Raw genomic sequence first — 13,762 nt, forward strand, 5'->3', positions numbered from 1 at the left:
ATCATTTGATTTGAATATAGAATTAAATGACAAGTCATAAGATTTGTGTCTGGATTTTTGAAGTCTCTGAATTATGTTTTAAGTACAAGATAGAGTAAATTACATGAACTCATCATGGTTTAAAATGAAAGATAGTGTTTCTGTGAAAAGAGCCACATATTAATGAATCTCCCTTGAATGTTTCAAAAGTGGAATAATATGGTAGAAGCCGACATTGAAACCATTGTGCTCATGCCTGATATTTTTGTCACCAAAGAAGCACCAGAGAAGTCTTGCCTCCTCTGTGCATTGATGCATATGTCAGTTGGCAATGCTATGACTCGTCAGCTTTCTCCTCGTTTAGATGTGTCTCTATTGGTGCACTTTTCCTCTTTCTAGAGACCTGTTCTGGACCCCTTCATCGGCTATGATGAGGATTCCATGGATTCAGAGACATCATCCATGGCCTCTTTCAGAACAGACCGTACCCCAGCTACTCCCGATGATGACTTAGATGAAGTAAGCTGTTCTGTGTCTCTAGTCCTGACTATTATTGTGCCCAGATCTTTCCTTTCAAAGAAAGAGCACTTTACCTCTCATTTAATTATGAACAGCTCAAAGTAGTCTCATAGTAGAGGCGTTTTTGAGATCATTCTTGGTTTTCTTTCTTCTTGAAAGATAATAAAAATAACCGGCTGAGATACTCTTTACTATTCAGCTCTTACCTTGATTTTTCTTTTAATCAAGAAGTTGCTTTCCGAAATGTCTCATCTAGGGAAGATGTGAGCTAAAGGATATGTCCATGAGACTTTTGGATAAATCTCAGGCAACGCTTAGTAATCTGTGCTCGGTGGATCATTATCACAGTGAGCCAGGGGCCCCAGTTAAATGAAAATTCCTGGATCCTCCCACACAACTCTTGATTCAGGTCCTTGGGGGTCACCAACCTGGATTTTCTGTGATGATTGTTTAATACCTTGGAATTTTAAGATCTAAAACTGAAAAACAGTTTTGGTCACTTATCAGGGAATATCTATATATTACATTGAGATGAGAGAAGAACCTCCATGTAATAATTTAGATCCAAAATCTGGGGGAAAATCATTTAGATCTAAATTAATTGATACCCCAGGCCAAAATGAGTATCAGTTAGAAATATATAAATAAATAAGTACTTCTTTTATTAAATGCTTCCATATTTAGGCGATGTCCATCTTCATATTATCAAAGTAAATATGTCCACAGGTACACTTTATAATTAAAATTAGGGAGCAAGAGTTTACCCTAGTACTTAAAACCACTCATACTGCACATCCCAGTGTCTGGAATTCCTGGTTCCAGCTCCTTACTCCAGCTGTCAGTACAGAACACAGCAGGGATGGCTCAGGTCACTAACTTCCTGCCATCCATGTGGGAAGCATGGTTTGTGTTTCCAGCTTCCAGCTTCAGTATACTCACTCTGTCTCAATCCAATTAAAAAACTACATATAAATACAATAGGACAGAACATTAAATATATCTTTAATATCTCTTTGAAAAGCAGGCACATGTTCGTGTTTCATGTTGAACCTAGGTCTTGAACATAACACTGTTATTTTTTGACTTGTTTTCCTAACCTCCAGAGCTTAGCAGCTGAAGAGTCTGAGCTACGGTTTCGACAACTGACGAAAGAATACCAGGCCCTCCAAAGAGCATACGCCCTGCTGCAGGAGCAGACGGGAGGCATCATCGATGCTGAACGAGAAGCGAAGGTTCTCCTTTGGGAGAGGGCTTACCATCAGCATAAAAGTATCAGGAGGGAGCCTTCCCCGCTCCCTTCTCTCCTCTGTTGCTTTTGAAACCTTTTCTTTTTATGTCAGTAAACCTTGGATCTAAAGATGTTTCAACCAGCTTAGTATGCTTTCATTGCTTTCAAGAGAGTTGAGTATGTAGTTGTTACTATTCAAAAACTTAAAATTCCAAAGCTAGACAGTAATGGATTTTGATAATCTAGATTTTAAATTTCTTGCTTGGAAATAGAACTTTTATCTTGCAAAAGCAATGGTCGCCAGTTTCTTAATCAGTGCAAAGCGTTACACTGTGAGCTTTCCAATGATTTCCTCAGACAATATTATATTTAACCTTGTGTCTGTTCCCTAAGACACATGTCTTAGAAGAATTTGAAACTCAGGTTAATTGAATTGCCCAAGAACCCACAACCAGTAAATGGCAAACTGGGAATCCAGCTCCAATCATACAGGGCCAGATGTCCTTTCCATTATTAGCTGCCGCTCAGAAGCCTGTTAAAAACTAAAGAAAAGTTAAACATATCCACTACTACTATTCGCATTTATTAAATACTTGCTGTGTTCCACGAATTATACTGAACAATTCACATGTACTAGGATACTTCAGGAAGTTCATGAAAAAGTGAAGCTAGGAAGTAAGATATTCTGGTACAAAAAAAAAAGTCTAAGCATCAATTATTCCCCACAGACATCTTCCATGAGCTTTTTGAAGACTCCTCATGTTATCTATGCAATCCTAAAAGAAACCTTTGGGTTAAACACTCTTGTTATATACATTTTGTAGAAAAGATATCATATCTAAGGAGAAGCTAAATTTGGCTGAATTAGTTTAAATGTCTTACCTAAAATCACAAATCTAGAATATGAGCCTAGCTTTCTGACTTGAAAATCATATTCACTGTGCTGTAATTGACTCAAAGCTTAGTTTACTTGACATAAGCAGGAACAGGACCATATAATGACATTATCCCTTTTCTTTTTTTCTGAAGTTTCCCTCTTACACTAAGGAGAGTTGGAAGAAGTACTATTAATTGTTTAGTGGGAAAGGAGAAATATTATAGTTTTATGTGTTTAGGAGATTGCATAAAAATATACCTATGTGCACACATACACACACACAGTGAGTAAACGTTTTTTAAAAAAAGTAACACCATGGGGCCTGACACGCTAGCCTAGTGGCTAAAGTCCTTGCTTTTTATGTGCCAGTTTGTGTCCTGGCTGCTCCACTTCCCTTCCAGCTCTCTGCTTATGGCCTGGGAAAGCAGTAGAGGATGCCCAAAACCTTGGGACTTCCTCTGCATGGGACACCTGGAAGAAGCTCCTGGCTTAGCTCCAGCTGTTATGGCCACTTAGGGAGTGAACCAGTGGATGGAAGATCTTTCTCTCTGTCCTTCTCTCTATAACTCTGTCTTTCCAAATAAAATAATAATAATAATAATAATAATCAATAAATCTTTTTTTTTAAAAAAAGCATTGTAGTACAGGAGGTTAAAAACACCACTCAGGATACCTGCATCCCATGTTGGAAATCTAGATTCAGGTCCCACCTCCACTTCCAGTTCAGCTTGATGCTTATGCACATTCGAAGAGAGACTGGGGCAGCAGATGGTGACTTAAGTACTTGAATCCCCTGTGTGTGAGAGACCTGGATTGAGTTCTAAGCTCTCAGCTTCAGCCTAACCCAGTTGTAGATTTTGTGAGCATTGTAGGAGTGAACCAGCAGATGAAATCAACCAATCATTCTTCTTTTATGGTGTTCAAATAAGTAAGTATCAACAAATACTTAGCAAAAGCACCATAATTTGGAGTGGAGAGGCAAGCTCACATCAGATGTGGGACATACGCACATACTTTCATGTGTGTGCCAATAATGACTTGATATTAATAGGAAACCTAAGATGCTGAGCTAAGGAGCTTTAACATTAGCCTGTTAAAACTCCAGAGGGAGTTTTATTCAAGAATATAGATCTTGAAGGTAGTTTAATTTAGATCTTAGAGAAAGGTAGTTTAGAAAGATATTTTTGGTATAGAAAATCCTCTTCTTGCTCTCTTGCACTACTTGATTTCTAGGCAAGGAACATGGGGGAAAAAATGAAATGTTAACTGACAAATTGTTGTTCTGGAATGTTTGTCCCACTAGGCTCAAGAACAGCTCCAAGCAGAAGTGCAAAGGTATAAGGCCAAAATCGAAGATCTGGAGGCAACTCTGGCTCAGAAAGGACAGGTAGGTACCAGGATGCTAGTTCTTCTATGGATTCGGAAGATTCCAATCTGACTGTTGTAGCTCACCCTGTGCATGGGCCACATCCAGGACATGGCTTGGCTGTCCACAGTGACCTGTCCCAAGTGTATCAGGATGTTCCACCCTATGTTTCTGTCCCTGGTGTTTTTTTGTTTGTTTGTTTATTTTTTTTTCTGGCCAGAGTCTGGACCCCGTCACAACAATGAATGAGGCTGGGCAAGAGAGAGAATGCCAGAGGAAGAGGAGCTCTATGCCAATAGCCCAGAGTTGCCATCTAAGTGCTGAGACCAATCCCCACCCCTCCAGCTGCATTCTCTGCCTCTCTGCTATATTTATGGCTCTGCATTTTGATGTTCTCCATGCATATGTACCTAGCCTGTGCGCATTCTGGCCCTGTTCACTATTTTTTTTTTTTTGCTTGTGTGGTCACTTCTGAGTCCCCAGAAGGCTGGTCCTGGATTATTCATACAGGAAAGGGTAGAGGGTATGAGTGATGATGAGAAGGGAGTTCAGGAGTTCAGTTTCCCTGGCACCTTTGGCCCAAGGTCTTTGGAAGAGAGGAGCTGGCAGAGGTAGATGTCATTCTCAAAGTTGTTGGCAGGCAAACAAAAAGGGTGGAAATGTGAACAGCTCTGGCCAAGGGGTTTGACGACAGGTGCTCTTTCCCATCATTCTGAAATGCTGACTGCGCGATATTCTTTGTCAAACAGGATTCACACTGGGTAGAAGATAAGCAACTTTTCATTAAGAGAAACCAGGAGCTTTTAGAAAAGGTATGTTGGGCACAACATTCTAGTGGGGCAGAAGAGAAAGTGAGCGATCCAGGAGCAGCAGGGGGTGCTCTCAGGAGTGGCTTGGGGGTCCGGGGGAAAGGGAGGCTTCTGTGGCGCTGCTCTGTCCTCTGCTACATGCTCACCTGCATCCCCGTCACCATCACTTGTGTGGCACTCGTGTGCATGGCTCTGTGCTGGGTGTTGTGTAGACCTGAAAGATTTGATCCCTGAAGCACACTGATTTGTTTTCCAGATATATGTAAAGACATATATGTATATATGTATATATAGATGAGATAATGTGCCCATACACACACACACACACGCACACACACACACACACACGCACACAGCCACACATTCTATATAGTTGCCTGTAAACCCACTCCAAAGCAATGTAGAACCGCTTACTTTTTGTGCAAGGAAGGAACAGAATATGACTATCAAACCATGCTACAGCCTATTAGAGGTTCTCATTGGAGTGTGCCACTTTTAATCTCGAATGTTCATTTATTTATTTAGTTAGTTAGTTATTTTGGAGAAAGGGGGCTTTTTTCAAATGTTTTCAAAGCACGAAATAGCCTATCCAGGAAACTGCTCAACCAGCCAAGATGCAAAAGTATGGTGAAGGCCCAACAGTTGTGGTTAGTTTGGTTATCTGAGCATAGGCTTTTGATTTGAAGTACACATAGTAGAGAGCATTTTACATTATCTTTGACAAACATCTATAAAGAGACTTCTTTGACACTGGCCCTGGTATATGAACTATAACTTAAGAATTCTGCTCTAATAACTTCACTAACCACCAGAACCATCAGTCTTCCCAGGTGTTGCAGCATTGATCCAATGCACGATTGTGGGCAGTAGAATCTCCTTTATAAATCTATGTCAACTTTCAGAAACAATCGAAAGTTCATTAGACCACATACACCCAAAAAAACTTCAGTTGGACACAATAATTGTGACAGTTGGAGATTAACCTAAGGTTAACTGGAAAATAAAGTGGGAAATGATGCATCCACTCGAATTAATCTCAGAGACATCCAGTAGAAAGTTTTTAATCCATTTCTTTATAACAAAAAAATTCCCTTCTGTAGATTTTAATTTCCTTTATCTTTTTTTTTTCGAGAATTAAAAGAATCTTTTAGCTTTAGCTTCTAAGAGTAAATGCAGAACAGAAGCAACAAACTAAACATTATATTTCAAAAGTATATGCTTGAGAAAGTAAAATGCATTTATTTTTGAACACAGACACACACACACACATACCCCTCTTAAGGAAGACATTTAACTTAGTGGTTAAGACTCATACACCATATACAAGTTTCTGGATTCAGTAAATGCTCTGGCACCTGATTCTAACTTCCGGCGAGTGCAGACTTGGAAGGCAGCAGTGATGGCTTGAACTATCAATGCCCACGTAGGAGACACAGATTGAGTTCCCAGTTCCAGGCTTCAGCCTCGTGGGATATAGGGAAATGAAGTAGCAGGAAAAAGTGTTTTCTTTTCTTTTCTTCTTTCCTTTTCTTCTCTTTCTTCTTTCCTGCTCTTTTCTTTCTATTGGCTATCTAATCTGCCTTTCAAAACAAAGCAAAATCCTGAGTTTATATTTCTAAATCCAAGACTTTAAATAATTTCTGTACATAAGTACCAATACACACAACTAACATCAAAGGGAATTCAAAAGTAACCGAAGTTAATAAAAATGCTCTGATTTCCCCAAATCCAGAGATAAAAATCAGATAAGACCTATCTACAGAGAAAGCACATTCATACAGAACCTACTTAATCCCAATGCTTTGTCAGAAAGGGCTACAGGACAGCGTAGAAGAAAACCAGAGGAGGAGGTGTCACTTCTGGGGAAGAAAGTGTTAAGAATTGCTCCCATTGAAAAAAAGATAGAGGCGCCCCTTGTCAGCAAAGGGATGGGTGTGGAGTGTGCTTCAGATTAGTCTACTCACAGGGTAGGTCAGAGTTTCTCAATTCGAATGGATGCATAATTACATGTGAGTGTGTGAGACTGTGTGTGCAGAGATGACAGGAGCACTTCAAATTGGATCCCTAGGTGGTAGCCACATTAGGATTTTTTAATTTCAAAATAGAGAATGGCTTTATCCTAAGCAATTGAATGAAGCCAATCTTTCTCTATAATGAAAGCAGCTTTTCAAAAAGTATTTCTCTGACAGCAGAAAAGAGAGGGGTCAATTTTCCTTATTTACATCCTTAAATATGGTTCTGGTGCCCTGTCCTGCCCTTCGCCAGGGCACAGCGAGTATGATCACATTCGGTATTCACAGGAGCCCTAGACTTGATCCCCCGAACCAGTATTTCCGGCATGATTTCTCTGTGACTCAAAAAAGTGAACCCAAGAATAACTAGAAGGAAAGCCAGAGACTGATCTTGTTCATATCCACTGAGGTCTATTCTTCGTGGTCTGGATGATTTGTTCACCAAGTAAATGAACGCCATCTATGCTTGCTTTGCTCACTTGTAATTGCTTTTAACAGTACTTTTCCTAACCTGAGGATTTACTTTATTAGATAGAAAAGCAAGAGGCAGAAAATCACCGGTTACAGCAGGAACTACAGGATGCCCGAGACCAGAATGAGCTGCTGGAGTTTCGAAACCTAGAGCTAGAAGTAAGGAAATGATGGGGGGTCATCATCATACTTGTAATCCCGATGGTTAACATGCGCTGGGGCACGTCTTCGGGCCAGGGGTTAAGTTGAGCATTTGAATTCATTATTTTGTTTGGACCTCACTTCACCCTCAAAACTTTATAGCAGGGCTGCTGAGATTCAGCATCATGCCCATTTCCTGTGACAAGGCAGTGGGAAACGCTTCCTTCATCTCTGAACTTCTGGGTCAGATATTGCTCTTTTTAACACTGCTAGCTTTATAGATAAGACCAACATGTAACTTTGAAATCACTTGAATAGGCTACAAAGCACATCAACATTCCATTGCATTCACTTGTTAATAACTGTTCTCTTAAGAGTTACATTTCGAAATGTGTTATATATAAGCTATTTTAGAATTAAATTTGAGTTTATAAATGAATTTTATGGTGCATTTATACAATAGAGGTATTGGAAGCAAGGTAACTTTTTAAGAAATATTTTGTTTAGTATTTTGCAAGTGTTAGTTTTTGTTGTATCCTTTTTAGTCTGCAAAACATGTCAAATCAGGTTAGGATTATGTCGTACACAATATGGTGATATATTGGTGTATAAAAACGGAAGAAAATTCCCATTTTGTTTCTGTTAGTTTGCTAGTAGTTCCTTCACAAAGTTGTTTCAAATTAGGTAAGGATAAAGACTTAGCAACAATGCCTCAGTGCAGAGAAGTAAGTCATTGTTTTGACTTACATGTCTTACTCATGAAGTTTTGATGTCAGCTGTTAGCTGCCATAAAAGTTCATTGCAAAGTTACTCTTTATGATATCTGAAAGCTCCATTAAGTAAATTGCTTAAATTGGAATTCCATTTTTCTTCTGTGATAAAAATTTGAGAGACTGGATGACACCATCTTTAAAGTCTTCTGTAATTTGGGCTGATTTGCCAGTCCTTTTTGATTACATTTAAGCAGGAGTATATTAAGCTGTATTTTTGTCCCAGAGGACTTATTAAATGAACTGCTGAAACAGCAGAAAGAGACAACTGGTTTCATTGTTTGCTGTTTTATTTTTTAATCCCATGTATTCTTCATGGTATTTCAAGGAGAGAGAGAGACGATCCCCTCCATTTAATCTACAAATCCACCCATTCTCAGATGGTGTGAGTGCTCTGCAGATCTACTGTATGAAAGAAGGTGTCAAGGTAGGCAGCTATTTAATTGCTTATTTGTAGGAATTAGAAAATCTGGGAAATGGAAAAGGCATGGATGCAGGAACTGAAAATGGTCACTTCTACTGCCAAGTCAGTATCACATAAACAAAGCCAAGACATGTCAGAGGCATAAATGGTGACAGTAAATGGGCAGCCACAGTGATTGTAAAACAAAGTAACATAAAGGTAGGTGCACAGTGAAGATATTTATTAAGCAGCCCCTATTAGCTAGAGAACATAGGACATGAATTCAAGACTCCAAGAAAGGCAGTTCAGGTTTGCTAAATTCACAAAATGTGTCCACTGAGTCCGTTTGCAGTGCTGGTCTGTAACTGGAGTTGTAGAAGGCTTAATTGTGTAAATTCAGACTTGACAGAGACTATGGCACCATGCAATCCACTGTCTCTTTCAGTGTGTTTATTTAGGGATCATCTACCTTTGGGGATGGCTTAGAGTTTACAGTGTGTTGCTTAGGTAAAACATAATTCTATCTTTAGTGTCAGCTGATATACATTTTAAGTATGAAGTCAAGGTGACTCTATCAGAAAATGTGTTGTCCTTCCATGTGATGAAGTCAGCAAGCAAGGGTGCCTCTCCTCTCCCTGGTCCTCCCTCCTTGACTTTCTGCATGGCCCTCCCTGCTCCCTCTCTGAGCTGCCAAGTATGCTTCAGTTGCCTCCTCTCTACCCATGGCCGTTAAACTAGACCATCCTTTTCCTGGTGCCTGGGCTCTGCTACACTGCTGTTAGGACACGAGTAAGTGGACAGAAGGATGCTAACAAGATAAAAGGTGACGTGGAGTGTGTGTGGAGAGGAAGAGGCAATGAATGCTTTCTTGTCTTCTATTCTAAATCAGGTTCCCAGAGTTCAACCTTTCCTTTCCTAGGCTGAGTGGAAAATTTGTAAACCGAGGCAGTTTTTCAATTCAATATAAGTAAATGAAGAGCAATACACTTTGTCATTTCCTCAGATTTCTTTTTAAAAAGATTTATTTATTTTTAATGCAAAGTCAGATAGATAGAGAGGAGAGACAAAGAGGAAGATCTTCTGTCCAATGATTCACTCCAAGTGACTGCAACGGCTAGAGCTGAACCAGTCTGAAGCCAGGAGCCAGGAGCTCTTTTGGGTCTCCCATGCAGGTGCAGGGTCCCAAGACTTTGGGCCGTCCTCAAATGCTTTTTCGGGCCACAGGCAGGGAGCTGGATGGGAAGCGGGACCGCTGGAATTAGAACCAACGCCCACATGGGATCCCAGCGCATTCAAGGCGAGGACTTTAGCCACTAAGCCACAGTGCTGGCCCCCCCACCCACTTAGATATTTTTTTCTTAGGTGAATCACAGTCTGATCTGGTAGATGTTATAACATATCCAAGAAAACTCTTTTCGATGGAGGTGAGCTGCTTCAAGCTGACTTCAGGAATAGAATAAAAATGAGCTGCTTCCCACAATGTGAAATTAATGCTAAATACCTAACAAATGATGCAGCACTGTAGTTTTCTGTGTGGTAGCCAAAGTCAGCCAGTTCAGAAATCACTAGTGAGAATGAAATTGGCTGATTCTTTACATTTGTTCTCTATTAACTTTTCTCTATGCTTGAAAAAAGTTAATGAATGTATTACTGGTCCTTGCTATGTGATAGATTTTAATAGAACATAATCTTTAATTTTTACTATTAGCCTATGCAATATTAAGTAGTTTGCCTAAGGTCTTACAGCTTTATAAAATATGTGGTAGAGGCTTAACACCAAGGAAAAAGCTAAACAACATAGGCCCTAAAAAGTCTTCTCTAGCTTATTATGAACATGTCAATAGACTAGTAAGCCACCTTTGTGTCTTTGACTTGAGTACATGTCCTTGATTTTGTAGGATGTGAACATCCCTGATCTCATAAAACAGCTGGATATCTTGGGTGATAACGGGGTAAGTAATGAGTTAATTAAGTGTGGAATAAATAGGCGTTTGCCTGAGCAGAAGCGAGAAATACTTACCAGTGCTTCATGCACGAAGGAGCAGCCAGTGAGATACTGTGTTCACTCAGGGATGCAATTCCCTGGGGAGACGCTTCAGTTCATCAAATGCCTAAGGGACCACAGGAGCCTTGGAAGGTAGTGTCAGAAATGGAACCTGATAAAGTGCTTTTCAGGGGGCAAGTTTCAGGCTTGCATACGACCACATCTGCAGCGATACAAACTGATTATGACCTGACTGCTGCTCAGAGGCGTCTGGTATGAAGTTAATCAGTCATGCTGTTGCAAGTGCTGCTAAATGCTAGGGTTGTTGGAGGCCCTGTAAAAATGAAGCAGGAAGCTTTTCTTTCTCAAAACACCTTTCACACAGGGTCAAGGCATATTAATTCAGTGAGAGGAACACTAATTGTGATTCTGTGTGAATGACGCTTGCAGGTTGAAGGAGTCACCATTTTTTAACCTTGAAAAGTTATCACAGGAGAGAATAGGATCCGGGAAATCACATCAAAACTCCTGTAAAGAGAACTATCTGTCTTGTTTGGTTTCTGGTTTTGTCACAGCATGACTGTTAATAAGATAGGATTACAGTGATACAAAATTAAGTCAGTAGTAGGGAGATATGGGGAAAAAATCACATTATCAGTACTTTGTTGAAATTTTGAATGAATTCTTTCCTTTGAATTGTTTCTAAGCATAATAGGAATTTCTTAAGGTTGCATGCACGTACAGTGGTGGCTGCAACAGGCAGGCAGGCAGTATTTTCTATAATATACATATGTTTAGTCTCTTCACCTATTTCTCTCCTTTTCTATTTTTTATAGAATTTAAGAAATGAAGAACAAGTAGCCATCATTCAGGCCAGCACTGTGCTATCCCTGGCGGAGAAGGTAATGAGATTAATGAAATTCTGACATTTCAAATCATTTTTGTGTCTAACTTGACTCCTGAAGAAGACTGTAGAGAGGTGAATGACATTCCATTTACATGTGTCTTTGCATTATTTAATATGTCATCCATGCTCTATTGTTGAGGGTGATAGAGATAAAATGAAACCGTGCATGCAAAAGAAAACACCTGATTTTGGGGAGGGGGGAGGCATATAATTTTTGTTTATAATTTCTAATATATATATGTATATATAACTAGATATCTGGTTTGCATTATTCTAGTAATTGCTACTAATTTGTGAAACCATTGAAGAGAGGTTTGTGGATAAGTGGTCAACTGGAACAGGGTTAGTGTCACAGACTAGGGTGTACAGAAGTGCAGTTGTTGGCCTGGGTTTATACAAACCAATCATTCCCACCTCGTTCTGCCATTTGATGATGGCTCACTGCTGTATCACTCTCAAAGTGTAGTGTGGGAGGCCTAGAAGGAAAGCTTCACTCAGTGTGTGTTTGCCCTCTTGTGTCTCAACGAGGTAAATGGTGAAGAAGAAAGAAGAGGAAAGATCCCAGTGGAGGAGTCAGAGAGCTGATTGTATTCAGGGTGCCACAGAAACTAAGTCAAGTCATGTGTACACAGTTGGATAAAGTGAGAGTTTTACACATCATCTAAGATGCTCCTCTCACTAGGATATCCGTAAAAGGCTTGTTTGGAATTATGTAAAGACATAAGCAAGCAACCAGCTCTCTTCCATTTAAGATAAAGAAAATCTACAGGCGAAATAATACAGTTAAGTTACTCAAACAAATAATGATATAAAGAAAAATTGTGGAAAAATAATGATGTAAACAAAAAATAGAGAACAACATCAAAGAAGTGTTGCAATGATTCTTTTTGGGGGTAAAAATCTAAACAAACCTTGTGCTTTTGCTGTTGTTATCGTTTTCAAGAAGCATGCTTTGCTGACAACTGGGAGAATTTTTAATATCGACCAGCTATCAGATGACCAAAGGAACTAATGCTCATTTTGACAAATGTGAAAATAATTGTATGATTGTGTTTTTATAAAGACCGTATCCATTAGAAATATACATTGAAGTACCCATAATTACATGTTAAATGACAGAAAGTTTGAAATTTACTATTTTAAAAACATACTTCCTTTACAATTTAATGACATACGCAATCACTTTAGCATTCCTCTCTTGAACAAACTAATAATACCACATCTTCCTTAACAGGAGGTCCAGAATCCAGTCCCTATTTACTTCTGTGGCATCTTCCCATCTGTCCATCCAGCGACCTTCTTCCTCCCTACCTATATTAGATATGTCTCTAGCTTTCCCTTCCCCACTTAGTGCTTCTTACCACCACTTATCTGTTTATCTGCCTTATGTTGCCACTTATCTGGAGAATATTCCAAACTTCCCATTCTCCTTCCTCTTCACTCATTTCCCCACAGTAGACTTCCCCATGCACGGAGAAGCTTTGTATTCACTTGGACCCAGTTAGATGCCATTTCGTTATGCTTTCACAGTGACCTGTGCTTCTGCTCCCGCGGTCTTTAACAACTGCATTTCACCTGCCCATGTACTGTTGCCACGCCCCTCCATCCACCTACCACTCACACCCCAATTCCTGGAAGACAAATATGACCTCTACTTTTATCCTTATCTTTCCACATCAGAACAGCATATTTAATACATAGTCAAATATTTGCTGATGGGATCAATGAGTATATTTTTTCACAAGACACTCTTTCCAAAACACACAGGGAGACACAAAAGTAAAGAGGGCACTTTATGTGAGACCAATTATGTTCCATTTATTCAACATCAAATCTTATCTAGAATCAGGAATGTTTATAATTTTTTGTTGCAAGAAAAATTGCCTTTGTTAGAGCTACAAAGAAACCTAAGGCAGATTCTGTGAAAGATGAGGACTGGGGAGGTGAAGGAAAGGGAAAACAGCCTTGGGAACTGCAAATTCATTTAGACCGATGGGAAAATATTCCTCCATCCACCTCTGTGTGAGTCAAGTGCAGTGTGTACTTGTATAGTGCTTCTGAGCTGTGCATCGTTCTAACTGCTATCTAGCTGGGATAATTGTCCCCATTGTACAAGAGGGATTTAGCACAAAGGGAAAGATGGCAACTGCCCAGAGTCACACAGCTGAAGATGGATGGAGCCATGATTTACAATGGAGCAGTATGGTTTTAGAGCCGATGATCGTGACTGTTTTACCCGACCTCGCCTTGTGGGTTGGGATAAAACCAGAAAGCAGGCATGCAGAGCTCACAGTTC

At 39.7% G+C, this 13,762-nt stretch overlaps 1 protein-coding gene across 1 annotated transcript in view; it reads left to right on the top strand.

The window, feature by feature from the left end:
- The window catches only part of JAKMIP2 (janus kinase and microtubule interacting protein 2), a 61,167-nt gene that overhangs the window by 23,074 nt on the left and 24,331 nt on the right, over window positions 1-13,762 (top strand). The window contains exons 8-15 of the mRNA XM_040975992.1: window positions 379-498; window positions 1,602-1,730; window positions 3,907-3,990; window positions 4,719-4,781; window positions 7,322-7,420; window positions 8,501-8,599; window positions 10,474-10,527; window positions 11,396-11,461. Coding sequence (XP_040831926.1) covers window positions 379-498; window positions 1,602-1,730; window positions 3,907-3,990; window positions 4,719-4,781; window positions 7,322-7,420; window positions 8,501-8,599; window positions 10,474-10,527; window positions 11,396-11,461 — 714 coding nt within the window. The remainder of the gene's footprint in view (window positions 1-378; window positions 499-1,601; window positions 1,731-3,906; window positions 3,991-4,718; window positions 4,782-7,321; window positions 7,421-8,500; window positions 8,600-10,473; window positions 10,528-11,395; window positions 11,462-13,762) is intronic.

The sequence above is a fragment of the Ochotona curzoniae genome, unplaced genomic scaffold (genome assembly GCF_017591425.1).
Source record: "Ochotona curzoniae isolate NIBS_2020 unplaced genomic scaffold, NIBS_Ocur_1.0 contig_1, whole genome shotgun sequence".
Lineage (NCBI taxonomy): Eukaryota > Metazoa > Chordata > Mammalia > Lagomorpha > Ochotonidae > Ochotona > Ochotona curzoniae.